General features: G+C 34.2%; 1 protein-coding gene across 1 annotated transcript in view; it reads left to right on the top strand.

The window, feature by feature from the left end:
- Window positions 1-25,780, top strand: part of LOC127205211 (triadin-like) — a 240,803-nt gene that overhangs the window by 57,710 nt on the left and 157,313 nt on the right. Inside the window, exon 5 of the mRNA XM_051164401.1 lies at window positions 14,369-14,428. Within this exon, the coding sequence (XP_051020358.1) occupies window positions 14,369-14,428 (60 nt within the window). The remainder of the gene's footprint in view (window positions 1-14,368; window positions 14,429-25,780) is intronic.

Genomic DNA, 25,780 nt, shown 5'->3' with positions numbered 1-25,780 from the left:
TATCTGGAATACAGACACACCTTTAATCCCAATCAATGAGGGGTAGATAAAGTGATGAATCAGAGAAAGATTTGACAGAATGAGTCAGAGATATTATATGTACAGGAAAGAGAGTCTGTTAAAGAGCAATGCATGGAGAGAGTGGAGTAGAGTTTTTAGTCAGTGTAGTCAGTACAGTTCAGTTCATGGAGTTCAGAGGCAGTTTCTCCATGCAAAGCAATTCAGTGAGAAGCTAAGGGAAGCCATTTGAATCAGTCAGCACAGAGAGGAGTTTGATCCAGAACAGCTGAGTTGAAACAGCTAGCCAGAATTCAGAAAAACATTAGTAAAGTTGAACTTATTCAGCAATAAGTCTCAGAGGCTGAAAATAGTCTAAGCATAGGTTATCAGACAGAGGATAGAAACTGAAGCCTTCAAGGTCATGACTTGTAAAATATATGATTGTATAGAGTCTAGAAGCTTCCAGGCCTAGGCCTAGGAATAGCTAAATGAAATAGAAATGCTCTAGGCTCAGCCCAAGGTATTCCCACAGCTTGGGTATGGCTCTCCATTCATACCCTCATCAGAGGAAATAAAAACAACATTTATAATGCCATATGAAACTAGCATAAACAAATAGCAAACAATAGAATGTTGGTTTGGTTGGTCTCATTTTTGTAATACAATGCTAAAATAATATTGCCATAGTTGATTGATATGGTTTTAATATTTGTGTATTAGTGATGCATTACTATTTGAGTTGCAAAATCTATTACTTTCTCATTTCTCTAAAATTTGAAGTCAAAACATTTATAATTAAAAGCAAAATAAAATTCTTCATATATGCATATTTTCAGAAAACATAAATTAATTTGAGCAAAATGTTTATCGACAAAATAATCATTGCCCATTAGCTAACATGGGCTATATTTATAATAAGTGATCATCAGCTCCAAAACTAAAAATAAATACTTTAAAGAAAGCATATTCAATAACACAAGAAAACACACAATAGTGTTGAAAATTCACAATATGTTGATTTCCATTACTTAGCCTATTAGCAAAGGTTCAATTGTATGAAAGCATTAGACAAACTTGATAGTTAAATGAGGAGACTAATAAAGTTGTTTTGTTTTCCAAATATTCACAAAATAGGTTATCATGATGCAAAAGTCACAGATATCTAAAAAAGTGTGTGAATTTTGGGTTTTATTTAAATATAATTAAAAAAACAATACACAATTATTTAACATTAGAATGATTAATTTCTCACATAAGAGTGTTAGCTCATAACTATAATTTTGACACACGCAGGTTGAGGCAAGAGTATTTACAATTCTATTCTAGCCTGTTTGTGCTAAACAGGGAAACACAGTCTCAAACACTAAAATAAATAATTAAATTAAATTAATGTGATTTTTTAATATCATCTTGACATTGCTAAATAAGATAAGAAACCAAAACTGCAATAAAATAGAAATAATTAATCTGATATTTGCATATATGTCTATTGTTGTTTGTATGTATATATGTATATATTCAAATATGTAGACATATATAAGATAATAGGCATATAGTGTTAGATGTACATAAAGATTCTTAGCATTTATATTTTTAAAAATAAAAACAAAGGAATAAATTTATTGATAAGACATGTACAATTCTAACTACAAACCATAAATCATTTATGCACAGACTAATGAGCTATTTTAAAACATATATTTATTTAAATTTTTATTTTTTAAATGTGGTGTGTGTGTGTGTGTGTGTGTGTGTGTGTGTGTGTGTGTGTGAGAGAGAGAGAGAGAGAGAGAGAGAGAGAGAGAGAGAGAGAGAGAGAGAGAGAGAATGCATTCTCTCTTCAGATGACAGAAGAAAGTTTTCAATGTCCAGGAGCTGGAGTCACAAGTGGTCATGAACTGCCTGGCATAGGGAACTGAACTAGATTCCTGTTTAACAGCAAAGAATGTTCACCCACTGCTCATTCATCCCTTTAGCTTCTTATGATCTAACTTTAAAGCCCCATTAGTTGCATAAAGAAACGGTTTCTGATATAATTTCATTTTATTATCAAAGCTCTAAGGATTTGTAATATATTCTTATATACAGTGGTTAATATATGATGACTAATGATATATTGAAGAAATGAAACCCTTTTATTACATATAATTTCTTCTAAGTTTTTTAAATTCCAAGAATAAAGCTAAACTTTCACTGAATAATATTCTTTGAGAGAGAATGAAAACATAAATGTGTAAAAATATTTTTCAAACATTAAAAAGTAATTTTACAAATGTAACATTTAACATTTTATTTTTATGGAAGTTGATGAGACAAATTCTCATTTAGCTTAGGGTAGCAGTCAACTCACTGTGTAGTTGAGGATGACCTGATCGGATCCACCTGATTCTACCTTTAGGATGCTCAGATCATAGACGTATGGTAACACGCTCCTCTAACCACAATTTTATTTTAAATGTCAACAATTGCAATAATTGTTACATTACAATACTTATAGCTTTTTAATTTATTAAAAGATTTGGATAGTGTCTTCTATGTGTGGGGAGGAATGAAGTTTTTAAAACATTCTAGATATTTTAAAGGACATCAAAAAGAGAAGATGCCCAAAAAGCATATGAGTATTTATCTTCCTAAATGACCCTAGAGTTCTGAAAGGGACTCATATGATGCTACATGCTCTCACCAGCACATAGACACCATCACAGAGCGCCAACATCCTTTCTGAGATTTTAGTCATCATCAAATTGGAATTTAAATTTTGTGTTTAAAGATCCTGTCAATATTCCAAGCCATGTGCTAGGTAGAATAGACCATTCATGACATCTTCAATAGTTGGTGTTGATAACTTCTTATAATTTTAAATGTCTAGAGTAAAAATTTTATGTGTTGTGACAAATAGACAACCATGCCTTACAAATAGCTAGACTAATAAAACATAGCAAATTTTATTAACAAGTGACTTGAAACTAGCACTTATTGTTAAAATATCCCCCAGACGACCATGTTGAAGGAGATTGATGAATAAATGAGCAAAATAGATTGTAATTGAGACAGTGCATTTACAGCATTTCATGGTTGACATAAATGAGTAAAGGGTTTATCTTTTAAAAATTTATATATATATATATTATTTTTTAATTATTTATTTATTCACTTTATATCCCAATCATAGGCCCCTCCCTCCCCTTTTCCCAGTTCCACCCTTCCTCCCTCAGCCCATGCCCATTCCCCTACCCTTATGATCAGAGAAGCACCCTCACAATCCCCAACAGCACATCAAGTCATATCAGGACTGAGCACATCTTCTTTCCCTATGGACTGGTGAGGCATCCCCACTAGGGAGAAGTGATGAAAAAGCAGGCAACAAAGTCTATGGTAGAGACAGCCCCCACTCCCCTTTCTACAGGATGCACATGAAGACAAAGCTGCCTATTGCCTAGTATATGTAGGGAGCCTAGGTTGAGTCCATTCATGGTCCTTGGTGGATACATCTAACTCTGTAATCCCGACCTGGGCCCAGGTTAGTTAGCTCTGTTGGTCTTTGTATGGAATTTTTGTCCCCCATGGACCCTTCTGTTCTTCCCCCTACTCTTCTAGAAGATTCCATGCACTCACCCTTATTTGGCTGTGACTCTTATCTTATTCGTCTATTTTTAGACAAATATTTCAACATTTTAGTTATTAAAATATTTTTGAATAATTAAAAGCCCAGTAATACATATTTTGGGGGTCATGATTGGGGAGAGAGATGAAGAGGTAGAGGAATCCAGTAACCATAAGGCATAGGCTCCTTAGTAATTCTCCATTATTTTTTCAAATGGAAGCATTGGTTTATAGCTAATTTATAGAATTCTTTTCATATTTCTGTACTAATATTTAAGGTTTTACTGACTAGATTAAGTAAACAGTCACAAAAATATAACCCTTTATCATGTCTATTTTTAAATTTTGTACTAACACTTCTAAGCACAGTCTAATGGAAACATTTATCTCCTTTTTCCTCTTCATTCTTACTTAAACCTTTGTCTATAATAAGTCTGTACAGAAGAGTGATCATTATACCATTCATGTCCTTTCAAATATGTAATTTTAGAAGATAATGATAGTCTTTTGACTAGAAGTTATGTTTTACAGCGCCTTTTCCTGACATATAGCTTTAAAGTAGAAAGGGGATAATTGTAGTCTTTCAGAGCTAAGCACATTCTGAGTTCTGTAAAGGAAAAACTGGTCTTCACTTTTTGAAGCACAGTGACCTTATGGATTACACACATACCTCTCACATTCAAAGAAAGCGCCAGCAGCCCTCAGTGTTATGCATAATTTCCCTGCTTTCTGTACTGCTTAGTTTCTCCCTGCTGTTACCAAGTACCTGACAGGAGTCAACATAAGAGAAGAAGGGATTTGAACTGATACTTTCATTCAGCAGGGAAGGCACAGTGGTCCTGCTGTGCTGTGAGTTGCTGGTCACATTGCATCCACAGTTGGAATAAAAAAGAGACTCTTGTGTTTAGTGGAGTAAGTTCTCCATAGCTGCGAGTTGTCCTATAGCCCCTCACTCTGAACAGAGCTGTCCAGTAGGATAGTTTGCAAAGTTTTAACATGACTGAGATAAACCCCAGTGGACAGAAGTAGGAGGCATTTCTGTTAGATTATCTGTGTGCTTTACATGCAATGTTAAGTCAGTCACCTCAATGACTCTCAGTTGTCAGACCTGTATTAGATTTACTGATACTCAGTTCCAGTTCCTTTCCAGCTATGATGCACAATGATTAACTTGTGATGTCATATATTAGTGATCTCACCAATAGCTTCGTCCAGAACAAATCCTCGCACTGCAAACTATGGTCCATGGCCAACGATTTGAGCATCATCTGAAAGCCATTGAGAAATGTGCACACATCTAGGTTGACTGAATGAGATTCTGAATTTTAAGAAGATCCCCAGACATTTCCTGTGCGCATTAAGATTTGAGAGACATTGGTCTAGATGGTAGTTCCTACTCCTAAAAATGGTTCCGAAGCTACCCGAGAGCTTATTTAATTGTGGATTCTCCATGTTGCCTCACTGTGGGAAGCTAACTGATTTATTTTGGGCTGGAGCTCAAGAATGTGCTTGAAAAATATCTCCCCAGGTGACTCTGACATAGAGCCACACTGATCTGCTATAGGGTCCCATGCATTTTATACAGAACACATACACTAATCCAGCCAGACCGCATCCTGATTTCTCAACTCCATCAGTGTTTATCTAATAGAAGGTATTATTTGTAATCACTTCTATCTGTCAGGTTGATTGCTCATGGGGAATAGTATTTCGTTTTATGGATGGAGAAAATAAACCCTAAAGTGGAAAAATGCATTAACCTCAGATTATAGACCTTATGAGGAAAAAAATGAGATTAGGAGGAGTAACATTTCAACATAGCTAGTTTGAAATTGTTTGTAAAAATCATCAGTATGCGATGGTGAAACAATTCTTTTTCCTGAAACATTTATCTTAACTTATAAAGTATTAAAATATAACAAAACAATACACAAACTATATTACTTTCCTATGTTTGAGCATCCCTGAATAATTCTCTGGGATATCTGCCTGCCACTATTTCTAGTATCTGTCCATTTAATTACTTAATTAATGGCTATTTAAGGATACGATCCCTGCATGTTCTTCATTATTGGTGTGAGGTATACTTTCCTGAAAAATGATTTTAGATAAAGCTGAAAAAGTATTACCAAATAGATGCTTGTACACAGTTTGCTATTTTTCTCTAAATATTGAAATTTCAGAAAAGGAGTTTCCTTTCAATTATTTAAATGGCACTAAAGAGATAAATAGATTTGCCTGAAATTTATCAAAATTAATCCTTGATACCCTAATAAAAATTGGCAAAGTCTTACATATAGTCATTGTATAGTCCCATGAGTAAATATTTTAACAGTGAAAGAAGAAAAAAATTTAAGAATTTTTTACCTTATCTGATCCTTGAGAGATATCATGGAAGACAACTATAAGAATAATCTTTGAAATTTTAAATATTCAAAATAATTTTATACATTTTTGTCATCTTGTCTGTCAAGTTGCCTTGGTAACAGAAATTATCTTTTCAACTTATGCATCTGTCATTTAAGATATCTTGAATTGATAGCATTTTGAGTTTATTAAAAATGTGTCAATATCACACATAATGAGTGTGTATTTTAATTTGGCCACATAACGCTCAGCCAAAATTAAAATAGATGACTCCAAATCAGCTCTGTTATGCTCATAAATAGGCAAAAAAATTTATCATAGGAAAAAAATGTGCAAAACATGAAAAAATAACAGAGAACTGACTGTAAATGTGATTTTGAAAAACAATTTAGTACACTCTATCTTCACCAATTTGTATTTTATCTAATTTTGTTTCTGTCAACATTATCATTTTTGGTACCTGTGGCCTTTGCTCCCAAGATCTAAAATCTCAACAGTAGGAAACCTTAAGAGAAATCCACTGATAAGATGACTGCTATTGGTATTAAGTTCAGATAAATGTGTTGTGAGCCAACAAAACAGACAACAGAAATGGCAGCCATATCAAAAAAGTGAATTATCACCTCAAATGTATAGATTTGTAAAGATTCTACCTACTGGTTAATTTGATATTTCATGAACACATAGCATATATTGTGAAAAGTTTAAAGTTAGTTACTGAAAATCACAACCTAAACCACCACTGGTTCCCTAAAATCTATATTTATTTCCTTAAATGAGCAGCATAAAGACATTTACCAATTGCATGAATTTTACATTGTATACATATAAAAAGTACACATAAAATAAATACTATTAGATCAAAGAGAAGGCAGAGGCACTGAAATACTTTAGTCAGCTCCAAGGCATGTTAATAAAATGCATTATTAATAACAAAATAGAGAGCAGTAGTAGAAACACCTAATTTTAAATCTTTTCTTCCCATATAGAGTTTCTCTATGTAGTCTTGGCTGTCCTGGACTCACTTTTGTAGATGAGGCTGGCCTTGAGCTCATAGAGATCCATTTGCCTCTGCCTCCTTGGCTGCTGGGATTATAGGCAAGTACCACTGCCCCAAGCCTTATTTAAAATTATGTCTCTGTTTTTGTCCTTTCTTTTTTCTTTTTCTGTTAAAATAGACATGTTTGATTTTTCATATTAATTTATATGAATTTACTGTAACTATAGTATTATATAAAAATACATATCCTAATTTTATAAACATTTACATATTCATTGTACCATAAAAATGTTAAAATTCATTACTTTAGGGAGAACTTTTGAAAAAGTACCTATTTAATTTCAGTTACTTTACATCCATAAACAGAAAAATTCTATAACATTTTTCAGCATTTGTAATTTTTATATTTTAAAATATTTATTATATATTCTGTAACTTTTTCCCAGCTTTTTAATATTATAATGTAATATATTATATATAAATTATAGATTATGAGAAAGGTTACAGGATATATATGTATATATATTCACATATACGTCTATACATATACATATACAATACATACATATAAAGACATACATTGCAGTGCTCAAACCAAGCTCTTCATGACAGAACTAAATCCCCAGTCCTAGCACCTATTTTGAAAAGCAAGTTTTCTTTCTCAAAAACATTTTCAACATTATTTAGTAAATTGCTTGAGAGTTTATCACGAATAGGTAAGATATTATCTACTACAGTACTACTGACTATGGTTTAGTTTATTGAACACTTTTCACATAGTATATGTTTTTCTCAAGCCATTACTTACTGTATGCTACTTATCCTGTTAGTTATTGAAATTTTATTGTGGAATAAAATATTGAGCCATCATTACTTATGATATTTAGTAAGAAACAAGACAATAGTGTCAAGGTCACAGAAAGCAGTCACATGATGGTGATTGAATATCAGGTGATGCCCTTAAATTCTGACCCATTATAATGCTAAAGGAAGCCTGTGTAGGATGTTTGTTGTTACTCTCTTATTTTATGGATGAGGAAATAAAATTCACATAGCTGTGATCAGAATCAGATTTTAATTGGGTATATTGACTCTAGTGTTAATTATCTTCAACAGTTAGCTGCATGTAATGAATGCCAGGAATTAAAATATTTTATGGAGATTCCTTTAATGGATTTCTGTGTCTACATTTTCTTATCAAAATGCATTTTAAAATTACATTAAAATACCAAAGACTTATGACATCTCTCATATGAAGATTATTATCTTTAGATTATTGCAATCGTGAAGTAATAAGTAATATAAAACCAAAACTAATTTGTATTGATTTTCAGCACTCTAATAAATTATTGTGTCTTCTTATCTATTTTCTATCAGTTTGAAATCTCTCATACTATTTGACATTATTCATTAGAAAAATTCTGATTTAGGACAGTATATTTTGTCATTTCCATTAAATAACACAACACAAAACTAGAGTTTAAATAATTTGAATCCTTTAATTAAATGCATTAATAAGTAAAGGTCATTATGTTTTCTTCTAATTTATTTAGAGTGAGAGTATGCACAAGAATGTAAGACAAATAATGGCTCTTTTCTCTCTTCCTCATCGTCACTTGTACTTCAGCCTAAAAAGACAGAAAAGAATTGGAGGACAATAAAAGGAGCAAAATAATTAGGAAAACAGCACATTCACTCTGTGGACCTCACCTCACTTCTCTGACAGTGTTCCTGACACAGAGAAACAGTCACAAAGGACCACTTCTTATTTCTCAGTGCTAACAATGACCTAGTAGAACAAAAGACCATTTTTCATTGTTTCTTAATCCATCTAGATAATGGTCATTCTTTCTGCATTTCACCTTATTTTGTGCTATGACATTCTCAAAATTGGACAGGCATACATCTGGATTGTAACATCTTGACTTCTGTAACCTAAACCAAGAAGCCTAGGATCTTCTGGTTACAAAGGGGTGTTATGATTTGATCTTGTGTGGAGAGTGAACACATTTTCGGAGGTATTTGACATTGATCTAATTATAATTCTAATTATAATTACATTGGGAGGGAATTAATGGATTACCCAACTTTACTTTTTGTTCCTTATGTGCTTATTATAAACTGTTCCTGAAGGAATGTCGTGACTTTAAACACAATTTTGGGCAATAGTGTATCCATATCATGTCACACAAAGTAGACACACTGACATGTCTAAGAAATTACAAAGTAACAAATTGAAACTGTCAACAACACAGGTTTCTCCTCTTGGAGGATGAAAGTGAAAAACCTTAGAGCATTACATACCTACTTGTAATGTCCTGAATCTTCTAAATTAAAATCTCCAGTAGTCTACAAATAGATCCTGGCTGGTAAGTGTATTTGGAGGTAATGAATCAGACATCACCTGTGGGAAAGATATCTTTGTGAAATCTAAATTGGTAACATGTTATTACTCAATGGAACAGGAGCCTGCGTGGTCATCATTTTCTGGCTAAATTGTAAGAAGACAGATTGGCACACTCTGTGGAGGCTTCTGTGAGTCTCTGAAAGCTGATAGCCACAGGCAGTAATACTAGTGCTGTGATCCAATCCCCAGGGAGAATGCAACACAGCAATAAAGTGGCAACGAGATATTTAGGTTTCCTTGAATTTGAATCATGAGATACCCATCTTTGTCCTCTGTGAGATGAACCTAAACACTGTATGGAGATGCCTCTAAAAAACACTGGTAGATTTACTTGAGTGTGAAGCCCCAGAATTTTTTTGATGATGATCTACAGAAAGGAAAATCTGTCTAAGAACCTCATCGGTATATGTCTTTCCTCCGAGCTGTAGCGATTTTCATCATGAATGCTTTTTAACATTTTGCAGGAATGTTGTGTGGACCCGCCATTTCTATGGGCTTCTCTTCATGTTTGTGAGGCAGAAGTACAGGAAAACGATATACTGACCATGTATTCTAAGCTATACAAATAGGTTCTGTGTTCTCTATTTGTCACAGAAAAAGAAAAAAAGAACTAAACTAAATTCCCTGGAATGTTGTTAGTTTTCCACACCCCCAGAGGATCATACTTCAGACATTAACCTTTGCTTTGCTTAAGTAAATCAAGTACATCCACCCGCAAGTGCATAATTTCTGGTTTAGAGTTATCTCCTTAAGAAAGTTCAGAGAGAGTATATTTGCTTACATGATTGTCTGATCCTTGAATGGCATTCTTTTTAGAAAAGGATTAATACACTTAATGGAGCTCAGTATATTACTTTTATGCCTGCATATTCATTCGATTTCCTCCTCACCCTAGCACCATTCCCAATTCTTAGTAGTATCTACCCTACTCAGACTGGAGTTTTATTTCATAGAAATGAGAATGGACAATACTCACCTGCCAATGATTGGTGTATTTCATTTAATAAATTATTATTCTATTTTGCTCATTTAGCTGCAAGGAATGGTGCTTCTTCTCTCTTCACGTCTTTTTGAGACTGAGATACAAAATACCGAGCAGAGCCTGTTCCTTTGAGGGAGCTGTAATTGCTGTTCTTTACTCTAGTCTTTGAGATAGACATTTGTATTTTCTTCTGTAGGATGGATAGCAGTTAATTTCTTCATAGGTTATATATTAATCTTTATGTTTTAATCGACAACTGGCTGAAAACACACAACTAACTGGAGCCAGAGCAGTTCCTGATACTTCTTTAGAATGATCTGTAGTGGACAAACTTCTACCCACTTTACAGCAAAGTCTGTTATGCGCCACTATGGAGTATCCAGTCTTAGAAAATGTCATCCTACATAATATATATCCCCAAATATGCCTTAGGGTGGGCATACTGGATGTGTTTACAGGCATATGGCTTTCAGCTCCAAAACCTTGCAGAAGAATCTAGCTCAGCTTCTATTCTTCCTATGTGAGTTCCAGAATTTTCTCTTTATTCATTTGGATGGCCTACAGGTAAAATATCCACATGCATACATCATGTGGACACACATGAGGAACACACATCTAAAGGGAAATAACATATTGTCAATGATAACTATATACCTTTTTCATATCAAAATGAGTATAACATTTAATGTAAAATTTAATTTTAAAGGCCTCATTCCATCTTTGTTCTCAACTAATGCATTTTAGGAGTAATAAATATCTCTTGAAATGACGCCCTTTATGCCTTTGAAGATTATTTCAAACATTTGGCATTTGGCTTGTTTTAATGACTTGGGTTATACCAAGTTCCAATCTTCTGTGTAGCTTCTATTGATTTGGATAAGAGAAAGGGAGCAGAAAGTTGACAGAAAGGAAACTCAAATTCGTTTTTGATCAGTTCATTTTGGAGAGTTTTATCTCTGTGAGTGCTCTAGGATTTAGAAATAGACACTTGTTCTCCAAAGGACTAGAGGATGACTATGTTGCATGACTGTAATGTCACTCATGTGCTAACCAAACTCTAAAAGTAAATGGGAAAATATTCAACTTAATTTTAATAGCATCTAATATAATAACTCACTCAGAGTTCTATGAAACCCAATCGGAGGATTATGGAGAGTCATTATGGAGACTCGTTTATATGTTAGATTTATTCTCAGGGATCAACTTCCATTTCCAGAGACTAAAGAAGAGAAGCCTAGGGAAGAATCCTGCCTTTTCCAGAAAAACTGAGGTTTGTTTCCAGAGTTCTCCAATGGACACGGAGAAGTCTACTCAGACTACTCAGAATTGCCTTCTTAAGACCAGCTGATTAATAATGGTTTTAGTTACATCTACTATAACTTTCAAAAGCTCCTAGCTAGTGTTTCCTCACATAGTTTGTTACAGTAATCTAGCCAAGTTGACCCATTAATAAAAACACAGGTGATACACCCCAACTAGCATCATTGCAAAATGGGATTAATATAAACATCATTAAGTAGCTACTTTATTTATTTTCTGAGCTGAGTCTTCATAATCCAGGGTCTACTTTATTTTTATATAATATATTAATTTGGAATTGCCACATATATGAATATGCACAGATGAATGTCACTGAATCTCAATGGTTATGAAATGATGTATTTAATACTGCTTATTGTATATATTTAGACCAGTGATTTTCATTGGGATTTCATTTTGTGTGACAGGAACCACTATCAGATACTTAAAGACACTCTTCTTTGTCAAAATTTAAATGTGTATATGGCACTGCTAGCAACAATTAGATTGAGGCCAGGGATATTGCTACCTACCTATGCTTGAACACACAAAATTGCTGGGCAGCATGGCCAGATCATAGTCATCCAATTAAAGAAGATCACGGTGCTAAGCTGAGAAACCCTACTATGAAATTGTATGTCGAGGCATTTAGGAATAAAAAGAGTATTGAGAAAGCCAGGCAGATAGAAATGTTCTTTGATGATTTGTTCTTGTGCCTTGCAAACTTTCCCCGCCCCCCAGAGATATGAATGAACTCATAGTCTCATTAGCACCTGTCTGACAATATACAAAGTCACAATGAGGTGAAGGTGGACAAATGACATTGTGGATACTAAGATAATTGATTAATGCGAGAAACTGAGGGAAGACTTCAGAGTTCTGTGTGTCTTCTTCGAAAAGAAATGGATGTCAATTGCTGTCTCTTCACAGGATATTGAGAGTTTCTGAACGGCTTATCTGATTAGCCTTCTAAAATATTAAAATGCAAATTAACAGATGCATATTTTAAATATGTACAGTAATTATTGTCATCCCAGACCAGCTGCCTAATAGATGAGCTAACCAAGCAAACATCATTGGCCTTTTTAATGAAAGCACATGATATTGAGGAATGAGTAACCTTTCAGAGGGAGGTAGAAAAAATCCTCATCTCAAATTTGCTTCTCTCCAAATGAACGGCAAATTTAGAATTAGCCTCATGTTTAAGGCTTCAATATATGTATGTTTATATTTGTATGTATGTGTGTATATATATATATATATATATATATATATATATATATATATATATATATATATATGATGTAGACCTAGGTGGATGTGTTTGCATGTGTATGTACATATATATTATATGTGTGTATACAATGAAGCTATCGCAATTATTAATAAACTGATGAAAATCTCATACTTAGAAAAATTCCATTATATATGAAATGTGCAACATCTGTTTGGCACAATTGGTAAACTGGAATGCCAAATGCCATTTACAAACATACATTTGAGTATATAATTCTAGATGCATTTCCTGTTAGTTGATGCAATACACTTCATTAATTCTTAAGTATGTAAAAACTAAGTCTTCTTAAATTTAAGTGAAATCCATATTAAAGGTTCTCAGTCTGTAGAGAATAATTAAAGTTAAGCATTTTTAGAGTTTCTGATCATTTTCTGACAACAGTGGCAGCGTTGGCCAGTGTAAATTCTTACTTTTTAAAAATTTTTATTTTATTAATTTATTCATATTACATCTCAATGGTTATCCCCTACCTTGTATCCTCCCATTCCACCCTCCTTCCCATTTTCCCCTTCCTCCCCTCCCCTATGACTGTCACTGAGGGGGACTTCCTCCCCCTGTATATGCTCATAGGGTATCAAGTCTCTTCTTGGTAGCCTGCTATCTTTCCTGAGTGCCACCGGGTCTCCCCACTCAGGGGACGTGGTCACACAGACAGAAGAAAAACAAGAATGAAATTCTTACTTTTTAAAGTGACTGCTTTTTAGACAATTTTATTTTTCCTGTGTTTAAACAAGGAGGTGATTTTATGTGATAATTATTAACACCTTGCTTTCAGGCCTCAACAAATGAAGAACCATCTTGGCTTCGAAGCCATCTGATAGTCAAGACAAATGAGGCTGATTCCTGTTTATGATTCAAGCTGTTTCTTATGAATTGGACTGTACCCCAGCTGTAACCTTAACTACAAATGGCTCTGTGCTGACTTTTCCAGAAGACAGCAACTGTGCATTTGTTTCAAACCCATCTTGGAAACATAATTTTGTTTCCAAAGGTTTTTATGACTACCTGTTGTGATGACTGAGTTACGGCTACGTTGAAGTCATGACTTTGCTTAAGGATGTCATTATGTCTAACTTCTTATACTTATGTTCTCTTTCTGTAACCACCCCCACATTTCACCAGCCAAATTCCCTCTTTAGAAACCCCTAACCCTGATCTATAAAAGCCTTGCTGATATCTTGAACCCCATCTTGGAGGGCAGCAGCCACTGTACACAAGTAAAAAAGCTCATTTTAATAGCTGGCTTTAATTAAGTTGGTCATGCTGTCTTGGGTGGGTAGTCTTTCTCCTGTCATCGTTGTATCAATACAAACTTTTTATATTATGTTATGGAATTTAAGACTTTGGTTACTGGTATGGTTTAAATTTTATACTTTTTCAGGTTTTTGAAATATATATTCTCTGTTTTCTTAGAGATACACAAAGAAAAGGCTGAAAAGCAGGAGAAACCTGAGAAGAAAATACAAACTAAAGGTACAAATTTCATTGCATGCTTCTGCTGCTTCTGTGTCTCCTATTCTTCCAGCTTCTTCTGCTGTTCCTGCTCTTCCTCTCCTTCCTCTTCTTCCTTCTTCACTTCTTCCCTCTTCCCCTCCTCCTCCTCCACATCCTCTTTGTGAGGAAGTCACACATCCTGGTACATTCATATGGGAGAAAAATATCTCCATGGTTAAGGATTTATTCTTTTAATTTTTCTGATATTATTCACATCAATATTTTCCTCACCAGTTAATTTGAGGTACACAGGTGTAACATTTAATTATAATTAAATCTAAAGTAACCTCAAAATTGGTGAAAATACTTACTTATAAAAAGTAGATAAGTGAATCTACTTTTCAACTTATGGCATTACTTGTTACTCACAAGTTTATTTTTAATTCCTTGGAACAGAATTCTGTATATTGATGTAAAATAAGTTTAATTTGATACATTGGTATAGAATTCAAATTTAATATTATTCTTCACACAAACACACACACTATATATATATATTATAGTCTATATGTGTGTGTATTATAGTATATATAATATACTTATATATACTATACACTATAATATATATATATATATATATATATATATATATATATATATATATATACACACACTCTAATATGAAGTATTATACCCATACAACTCAACTAAAATACGAAGATTACTTCCAATAATTTGAAATTATTATTTCAGGCTGCTTAGGATAATTAAGTAATACAAGCAATAGAATACTTGTTAGTTGATCAATTCATGGGCATGTCAATTACTAGTCTATATTTATTACAAGAATATTCATCCTAGATTTAACAGATAAATATGATTCTATAGATAGGTAAGCTAAAATAGTTAGATAAGGTCTTCAAAAACATCAGAGACCTGTGGAATATGCTATTTAGAGATATTTTGTATTATTTTAAAGATTCTTTGACAACAAGATAGTTTCACTCCTGGCAACAGCCAGCCTACCTCAAAGAAGATAATGAACATCAGTGAACCTTCTTATTGAGATGGCTCCAAATTTGGCAAACAAGCCACTGTAGAAAATGCTCTTGTTTCTGCCACCGACAGAATTCTGCCTACAAATGGATAAGCTTGGATGCAGGCGGAGTTGACAGCCAAACTCTTCCAAGACAGGCTAAGCAAGTCCTCAATTCAGATATACTGGGCTGAAGATGCTGCTCCAGAGATATAGAGAATTTTGTCTAACTGTTCAGGGAGCAAACTGTCTCTGTCATTTTCTCATTTGGGAAGTTGATAACTTCCTGTCTACTCAGATAATTAATTTTATTCCTTCTCAAGTCTTTGATGGGGTTGAAGACCAGATAGTTTAGTTTTACAATTAGTTGTTTAGGGGTTAAAATGTTTTTAGGTCTAGATAGGTGTTTTAAGTTGATAAAGATGAGATATGATAGACATTGATTTACAGTCAGAATCTTAGACACACGAAGATAGGAAAGATGTTTTCTTCAAGGTTGCTAAATACCAATGGCCAAAACAGTATAAATGTAACATTTATACAATTCCTGTTTGTTTTGTGGTTCTTCTTGCTGTAAGTAGTTTATTGTACATATGTGTAACAATATAAATATATATGTAAAGAAAGAAAAATAATGAAAAATTTAAAAAATAATAAACATGTAAAAATAATTATTTTCCTTAATAAATAGCAATATAATTATTATGTTACTTAAATATATGCTTTTTTTCATCACTTTCTATATTGATTCAGAATTCACATTTTAACCATGAGCTTTGTATAACATTGGTCGCTCTTATAATTATAGGTGCAGACATGTAGAGTCATTAGATTACATCACTGTCTGGCCTCCTGTTCTCTTTACAGGCTCAAGGAGTAGATAGACTGTGACAACATAATAATTAATAGTCCTTTCTGCCAGTTTGAATCCAGGAACTCCAATTATTTAGTAGAAGCATTTTAATATAGTTATCACTAGCTTGCTCATTTGAAAAATGTTATTTTTCTGTGGGGAATCCATGAAGCCCCAGAAGTGTGCTTACATAGTATGTGTGGACATCTGAGTTTGATTGCAAGCACCTCCCATAAACAAAATTTACAGAAAGTAAGTGTAATTACATATTTATTATATTAAAATGAGGTATGTAAAAATTAGCTGTAACAGAACAGTTGAAAATATTAAGTTTTCACACACTATAAACACTTATAATAGAAGGTTGTTCGATGTTGGGGTGTCACACTCTTTTATTAAATATGCTTTATGTATGCATTTTTCTGATGAACCAAGATAATCTTTCAGATATTAAATATACTAAATATTTAATAATAATCTTTGACTTCTGGATTGGTCAGCCAAAACATATACAATCAAAACACTGATGCCTATTCACATGAGGTTTGTCTATGCTTGAATTTAGGGGCTAATATCTTCTTTTTGCATATTTTGCCTTTTTGGTTCTTTACAATTTTGGCCAGGAAAATTGGACACTGCACGTGAGCAGGGACTGACTAAGGGAACCATGACTGCACTGGCTGCTGCTTTCTGCCTCAATTTACAGAGGAACTCAACTTGTTCCACTTGGTCGAGGCCTCCTCAGCTTTACTCTGCAGATTCCACTGTAATTTAACAGCAAGGCTGCTGGAGTGGGTATGGTAATGCACGTGGGAACATTTGCATTTTGGACCTAGCTCTCAGCGTCCTGCTGTCACAGTCTTTAAGCAGTGAGCTGTGGAGTAGGTTTATTAAACCAGTAAGTCTCCTGTAATTAAGACTGGATTTGACTGAAGTTTAAATTCAATTTCTCAAAGGCTGTGAAGGAGATTAGTCACCAGAATATATTTCTTGAATAGACAAAATGTATCTGAGTAAAACAAACACTTCTGAGAGAGGAATAAACAGACAGAGAGAAGATGATTATAGATAGATATGTGGATAGATAGATAGATAGATAGATAGATAGTAGATAGGCAGACAGGCAGACAGACATACAGACAAAGCTCAATGATACTTTAGTATTTTAATAGCCGATTCCCCCATGTAAGAACATGAATGGAATATTTTATTTGCTTTCTGGTTTCATTTCTGTTATTAGGATGGAAAAATGGCTATTTTTTGTTCCTTAATAGTTCATTGACAATGAGTTTTATAACTATTTTTATAAACACTATTACCTGATCATATATATGTAGTAGATAAATAAAATGTTCTTTAAGTTACATTCCAGTTTGGCTGTGGGTAAATGTGATGGCTTGTTATGGTTTACATTATCATTAGAACAACTGTACCTCTTATAAGAAAATATACAATATCTCTAAGATATGAATACCTGTGATAACTTATAAACAAATAACTTAGCTTAAAATTTTTTCAATATACTTAAGCTGAGTTATTTTGCGGACTGATAAGAGTTTCGGTGGTAATTAAAACTAGATTATACACTATTTCACTTTTTTTCTTCTGGTTTTTTTTTTTTTTTTTTTTTCTTGCTTCTGTTGCCTGGTCTCTTTAAAAAGCAAAACAAGGGGCTTAGAGGTTAAGAGCACTGACTGCTCTTCCAAAGGTCATGAGTTCAATTCCCAGTAACCACATGGTGGCTCACAACCATCTCTTCCGGCCTGCAGACAGAATGCTGGGCTGTATGCATAATAAATAAATAAATAAATATTTTTTTAAAAAGCAAAACAAAACTTCCTCTGGCTCCTATGAACACTTTCATAACACATGATGAATTTATGCTTGGAATATTTACTTGTCAAAGAAACACAGAAAATTAAACAATACAAAATGCCACAGTACACAGATTTCTAACACCAATTCATTCAACTAGGTTAAGTAGAATCGTAAAGGGACACATAGTCAATTTCAATTCTGACTATTAGACATAGAAAAATAAAATATTTTCATAGTTTTGATCCTAAGTAATTTAACTTTTAAAGATGTTAGCTCTTCAAGTTTAGCGTTTTGTTTGTTTTGATGCCATTCACTGAGGCAGGAGGGCGGTTTCATGAGGTTACTGAGTAAACCTGTTAACATATATCCATTATGTCTTTAAGCACAATGCTTCTACTAACAACATTTGCCTTCAAACTAAATTGTCCTTGGTAATATTTCCCATAAGAAGGTATGAATTTACTTGTAACTGCAATCAAAGTATTGTATGTACTTGTGACCTTGTATTGAGATTTTTTAGTGAGTAATGCACTTGATCATTATATTTGCTTAGAAGAAACACAAGCATCATAATTTTCCCTGGTTACTAAATGTTATTGATCTAATATCAGTCATGTAAATGGCCTTTCATGATTGTGCAGAAAGAGTTCACCACTATAGACTAGCTATAGGTTCTGAGCAGTAAGGTTTAACACAAATTTGCATGAGTAAATCTCTTTCCACATGAAGGTGACAGTTGATAATGAATGCTTTCATGGGTCAAAATGGTCTTGAGGAATAGCTTGGTGAAAAGCCTAAGATTTTATAATATGTACTTGTCAAGCTAAGAAGAACTAATAAATATGCAGATGGAGATGAGCAAATCATTCTTGAACCCTCTTGGGCTCATGGGCATTTCAGATGAAAGGATGTCCATTGTGGAATTGAAGCAAGTGACAACCCAGATGACAGAAATTGACCAGTTTCCTGATCCATAATAAATACATGGTCTATTGTGTTGGATGCTACTGATATCCATATAACTACATGCTGAAGGAATGTGAAATATGCCACTGAACTGCCTGTAGTGCCATGCCACCTCTATATTTATGATTCTTTTAGAAGTGATCCCTTAGTGGGCACTAGATAGTCACTGTGGCACATGGTTAGAGTCAAGATAAGAAAGGCATGGCACTCAGTAAAGATAAGAAAGGCCTGGAAACAAGGAAAGTAGCTAGATAAAATATTAACATATAAATCAATAGCTGCTCTAGATACAAACAATGAATTTAACATGAATGAATTTTTTAAAAATTCCGTTAATAAAAGTTTAGGGAAAAAAAAAAAAACCTTAGAATTAAATCTTACCAAGAAGTAGAAAGGCATCTATAATAAAATTTCAACACACTAAATAATTCACACACACACACACACAAAAAAAAAAAAAACCATGGGATTAAAAGGCTTCTCACACTCATGGTCATACAAATAGTATTGTAAGAAATTGCAGTATTTATCAAAATTCAATGATTTATTTACAGAGTTCAAATAAAAATTACAAATGATCCTGATTGGTCAAAGCAATCCTATGCAAAAAAAAAAAAAAAATCAATGCTGGAGGCATCTCATATTAAACTGCAGAGTTGTAACATCAAATGCATGGGATACTGATACAATAGTACACACGTAGACCAATGCACTAGACTAGAATACCCAGAAATATGCCCATAAATTTACACGCTCCTATTTGACAATTGTGTATAAAAACATATATTGGAAAGAAGTCAGTTCTTCAGAAGAAGATGCCAGATAATTGTACGTCCACAGATAAATAAAATTAGAACTGTACCTTTCCCACTACACTCAAAATCAACTCATAGTTTACCCAACCTTAGTGATAGACTGGAAAATCTGATGACGCTACAAGAAAGCATAGGCCAAAACCTTCAAGGCACACACGTAGAAAAAGACCTTCTGAATGGGGTTTCAGTTACTCAGATAGCAAACCAAGAGCTGGAAAATGGGATTTCCTGAAGTTATAGAAACTTTGCACAGTTAAAAATGTACTCAGTAAAATGAAATTATAGCTCACAGAATAGGAGAAAATATTTGATCACTGTCTATGTTATAGGAGATTAGTGTCAAAAACTGTTAATAATGTCCTAAGTTAAGAACCCCAATCAAATTATCCAATCGATAAATGAGCTAATGAGTTAAACAGATAGTTATTTACTAAAGAAATATAAATGACCAATATATATTTACATATTTAATATTGTGTTCAACATCTTTCACCTTCAGAAAAAAACAAGTTAAAACTACACAGAAGTGGACGTGTGGTAACAGACACCTATAATGCCAGCCCATAAGAGACAGAAGCAGTCAAGTAGACCATAATAAGTTAAAATTATAAACTCTCCCTTAGAAAAAATAAACTAGAGAATTTTGTTAAAATTTTAATTTCCAGATTTCATTTCCACTATGTTCAAAGTGATCACTTGTAAGTATATTGAACATTTTTCTGGTTGTATAGAATTAAATTCTATAAAATATTTTCAAAATGAATTACACATATAGTTTAATACACTAACCTATACTATAAATGTTATTTTCTGTAGTGATGGTTGAAGTAGAACCTATTTTTAAAGAGTTGAAAATGAATGTGCTGCATCCTTTTGTCACTGGAGTCTCAGTCTGGATTCTACTTAGCTCTTTGGTCTTTGCATTTTCCACCAAAATAATTCAGATCAGATGCATAGACTATACAGAGTAAATTGTGCCACCTTCAAAGGATGAGACTAGGCACTGGACAAAATGTTCACCCAGAGTAGAATATCTGTCTTTGGGTATATGAAAATGGACAATGGCCACATGGACCATGGCATCTATTAAAATTTAAGCAGGTTTTATATTTATAAAGTCTATACAGCAGACAGCTTTACTGAATGAGGTTTTATTGTCAAGGTGATTGAAAGATCCATTTGGATTGACCCTTGTGGGTCAAGGCAACAATTTATGAAGCTACTTTCTGGATACTATCATAGAAGCATAGAACCAATATTAAATTAATGATCTTCCTGTATCATTCAAATGCCCTGTCTCCTCCTAATGCCAGAGATAGGACTAACATCCTATCACCAGTGTAGTAATTAGCCTATGTGTTTGAATTTCTTTATGTCTCTTTAGAATAATACTGCAAAACAGGTTAAGGAATTAGACACATGTGTTCCGTAAAGCTGTTCAAAAGAGTAAACAGCCACCAATTCTCTTAAAAAGGTGGTGATTTTGGAGGACTTATCTCTCCTTAGTCCAGGCATTCAGATATGTGATCCATAGTTGGTGGTGATCTGTGGGGCTTAGGGATTTCATAGGACTAAGGAGCCGATTGAAGTTTGCTTGGAGATGTGAGCTGTGGTTGGAGATGTGAGCTCTGAGCAGCTGCTCTTGAAGCCATTCATGGTTCTTGTTGTACTGCTTCCCCATCATATAGGTTATGGATTTTATCCCACTGGAGCCATAAACCCAAAATAATCCCTTCCTTCTATAAATTGCCTTAGCCATAGTGTTTCATCGCATTAGTAGAAAAATAACTAAGACAGATTTACCAAACTCCTGAAAGTGTGTATTCAGAATCTTAAATTTTGATAGTCCTCATTTTGATGAGCTGTTATTTATGAAGGAGGAAACTAGCCTAATGTACTTCAGGCCTATTTAAGTAGATATTTTACAAAGAATTATACTACATGGCACACACCAAAGAATACATAAGCAATGCTAATTGAACTTCATAGGTTAAAAAATAAAAGCAAAGTGAGGTGGGTATAGAAATGAGAGTGGATCTGGAAGGAATGGAGAAAGGGAATAAATATGATGAAAATGCAATGTAACAATGTATGGAATTCTCAAATAATTAAAGTGTTTTTTTTTTTTTTTTACCACTTTTAAGAAATCTTTGTACTTTTTTATTTTTGAGGTTATAATATAATAACAGCTATTCTCCCTTCTACTCCTCCTTTCTTATCTTTCAAATTCACGGTTGTGGTTGTCTTTTTATTAGTTGCTATTGCATGCATATATGTATATGTCGACTTTTGTCAAATTATGCACATCTGTATCTGCAAGACTGTGGGATCTGAGGACCTGAAACAGTGGTGTAGACTGCAATCAAATGCTATAGATAAGCTTACTTCAGTTTCAGTGTGCTTTCATATATGAATGTAACAACAACAAAAGAAATGATCCAAGGAGGGCTACTTGAGCTCAGAAAAACATGATCAGAAAAAAACATGTAAATAAATGCCAGTAAGCACGCACTAAGTATGAACCACAGCAGCCCTTTCCCAGAACTCTCTCAGGACATAGCAATTTAAACAAAATTGTTTGGCACATACTATAGCTTATATTTGGGAAACCATGAGGGCAAGCCAGAAGACAATATCCAGATTCAAGGTACAGTGACCATACCAGGCTCTGTACATATGATGTGATATCCAACAAGAATAAAGATGTCTTGTAAGTTCAATGTAAATGTATGTCATAAAAGACATGAAATGAAGTCTAGGAACAATCCAGGAAACATAACACACCTGAGGCAAAAGGCCCTCTGCCTTTTTTCTTAGTGCCTCTCACAGTCCCCCAAGGCATGCTCACCAGAGGTCATTATTTTGATTGTGTTCTGACCATCCACATGTTTTGGCATACATATGCATATTTCAAAAATATATATAACCTGTTTGGCCCATATATTTTTACTTGCATGAATGTTTTCAGGGAGGATCATTTGGTATTGAATAACTACTTAAGGGATTGAAACATTAGTATGTCTAAGTTAAGTGACTCTGTTAGAACATTCAACTTTTCAAAATTATTGACTATTTCTACAATTAAAATCTAATATCTCCTACAATTAAAATATACTAGAAATGTCAAAAAAAAAGATAAATTTATTAAACCTAGAAATCTCTACCAGGTAAAAGAAGGCACCTCAAAGCTTTTACTGTAAAAATTATAATACCTATTGTTCTAAGTAGTATTATCCAATAGTTCTGAGGTCAAGTAGACTCTTCAGAGGTTTAGTTTACTTTATTGCCATCCATCAATTGGAGAATCTATTACCCTATAAAGAACTTGACCTGAGTAGTTTTGCACCAAAACTTTTGATTATGCATTGTGAGAAGAGGCCCTGAGATACAGTGATCTCTACAACCCCTGAGAAAATACATAAGTCTTTCTAGAGGCTGCTAGGTTAAAAAGCAGAAGTATGGGAGAGAACTGGGGAGGAGCCTTGTGGGAGGAGGCAATATGCTTCAGAGTTGAGATGAGCTGAATGTTCTGGTCAGAGAAAGGTCATTCTTGACAAGAGCAAGGATGGCCACAGCCGTGCCAACTCATATGCCAAGCCGCAGAGCAACGCCAACTGGTGCGTTCCAGTTGTTCTCCATTGTGAGCCTACAAAGGGGACTTTGTTTCATGTACATAAGAGTGGCAAGCAAACTAAGCTCTAACAGGTGCAAACACTTATTTTGCTCTGGCTTAAAAGTACCTTTACCAAGATGTGGCTTGCCAGTACGGGCTGGTAGCAAGTAGACAGCTTTTTGCATCCCGTGTGGGTGATAGGTTCTTAGCAGAGATGTATCAGCAGCTACTTACTGTTGTTACTGTAGCACAATATTTTTATTTCAAAATCCCTTACTGAGTGCTGCACTGTGGGTCTAAAGTGATTTCAATACTTGGCATTTGAGCACACACTTGCTAAAGTTTGAAGTTTCTGGCCAAGCAGCTTTGGTGGCTTTCTGCCATTTTTAACAGCTCCCTAGGGCCCGCGGGTCCAGCTGTTTCACTAAACTGTATTGTGGAGTTAATTCTGAAGGGGCATAATGAAATTCCAGTATGTACCCGCTGTGTCTGTAAATCAACAGTTTTGATTGAAGGAACCAGCTTTTTCCCCTGGGTAAACAGGAATGAGGAGTTAATATGCTAATTTGAGTCTGAATTCAGCCCTTTTGCTCCTCTGGTTTTGTATTAATTCCCCCATTTATGCCTGTGCACGTGTCAATCTGAGACCCTGTGAGTGGAATGGACAGCCAGCTGTCTGGGGTGCGGAGGCAGGGCTACAGATTAGGTGTTCCCTTGGGGGTCCTTTTAGTCAGGGCTCTGAAGGCACAGCTTATCTCTCGGAAACTTGGTTCCCCCTAGAGAAACTTTAAAGAGGCTTTGTTTTTGCCAGGAATTTTTTTTATGTCAGCTTAATTAACGATGATCCAAAGAAAGAAAAAAAATAGCCCTCTATGTTCTGTGGAAGTACTGATTTCCTACCCTTATTTGGTGAGGTTCTTTTTTTTCTTCTTCTTCTTTTCTTTTCTTTTTAATGGAAACTAGTGTCTCAGAAGCACCTAAAATAACCATTAAGTTTGAAGGGAAACAAAATGTATTGTTTAGATGTTTTGAGGTAAGCTGCCCCCTTCCAGTTCCTCAATTATATTTAAGACATGTTAATAAGTTACAAAAGTTGCCAGAGATTGATAGCAAAACAGAGACTGAAAGCAAAAATGATATTAACTGTTCTCACAAAATATTGGAATATTCTAAAATATTATTAACAGTGCTGTATATGACAGATATTGGTATGAACAGAGTCTGCAAAGGGGTTATATGTAATGTCCCTGAAAAGATTTCAACTACTGAGCAGGTACATATAAACAATGGCAACATTATTTCTTATTTATATAGAATTAACACACAGTGTATTTGCACCCCACAAAAAAATAAGTATAGATAAGATGGAACTTTACAGAAGACACACTTGAGCCAAGCCCAAAAAGCCTCTCGTGGGGCAGGGGATAAAAAATGAGGAGATGTGTTTTGGGGATTTAAGATGGAAGAGACAAACAACCAGAGAGTACAGTGCCACAAAGGGGACAATGCTGTCCTATGTCCCTTAAGACTGAATGTAAAGTATAAAGCAAAATTCGTTATTGTAATAAATGTGATAGTTCTTATGTGTGACAGAAACCATGCTAAGCAATGGGTGGGGCACTAAGATTAGTTATCTACACATGCTTTGTTGGGGAGTGGATGAGACGACCCCCCAAAAAGCTTCACAGCCTCAGACAAAAATTATTTTATTAAGAGATGCCATATGTCATTGCCACAGAAGATGCCTTCTTCAGACATTCTGACACAAGCTGCTTCCTTCTTGTCTTGGCAGTCTCTGGCTAGGTTAATTCCTTAACCTAGCACATCCTTCAATGTCACATCTACCAAGGGGCGTTCTCCAAATACGTAGATGAGATTAAGTCCTGTTACCCACACTAACATGCCATCTTGCTTATTTTCTCTGTAGCAATTACACTAGATGCAATTAACTACCTTTGCAATTATTTGTTTAGCATTCACCATCCATTAGCATGATGACACCCAATTGAAAGGGAAGGTATTTGTCTTGTCAAAGAGAATCTTCAGCACTTGACAAGTGTTCTCTGTATACTCCTGGGTAAATAAAGGGTAGGTACGGAATATAAAAAGAGAGGTAAGAGAGCATCAAAAAGCTTAGTTTGAAAGAGCTTAATGGATGGGTTAAAATTAAGAAGTAGAGGAGTGAGGAAGACAAATGGTTTTATTTCTATATTACCATATTGGTGATTAATAAGTGCTGTGACTAAATAATCAGGCAAGGGTTTCACCTAAATTTGAATCCTCTTGGAAT

This window comes from Acomys russatus, chromosome 21 (genome assembly GCF_903995435.1).
Source record: "Acomys russatus chromosome 21, mAcoRus1.1, whole genome shotgun sequence".
Lineage (NCBI taxonomy): Eukaryota > Metazoa > Chordata > Mammalia > Rodentia > Muridae > Acomys > Acomys russatus.
This window is presented reverse-complemented; position numbering and strand designations above follow the sequence as displayed.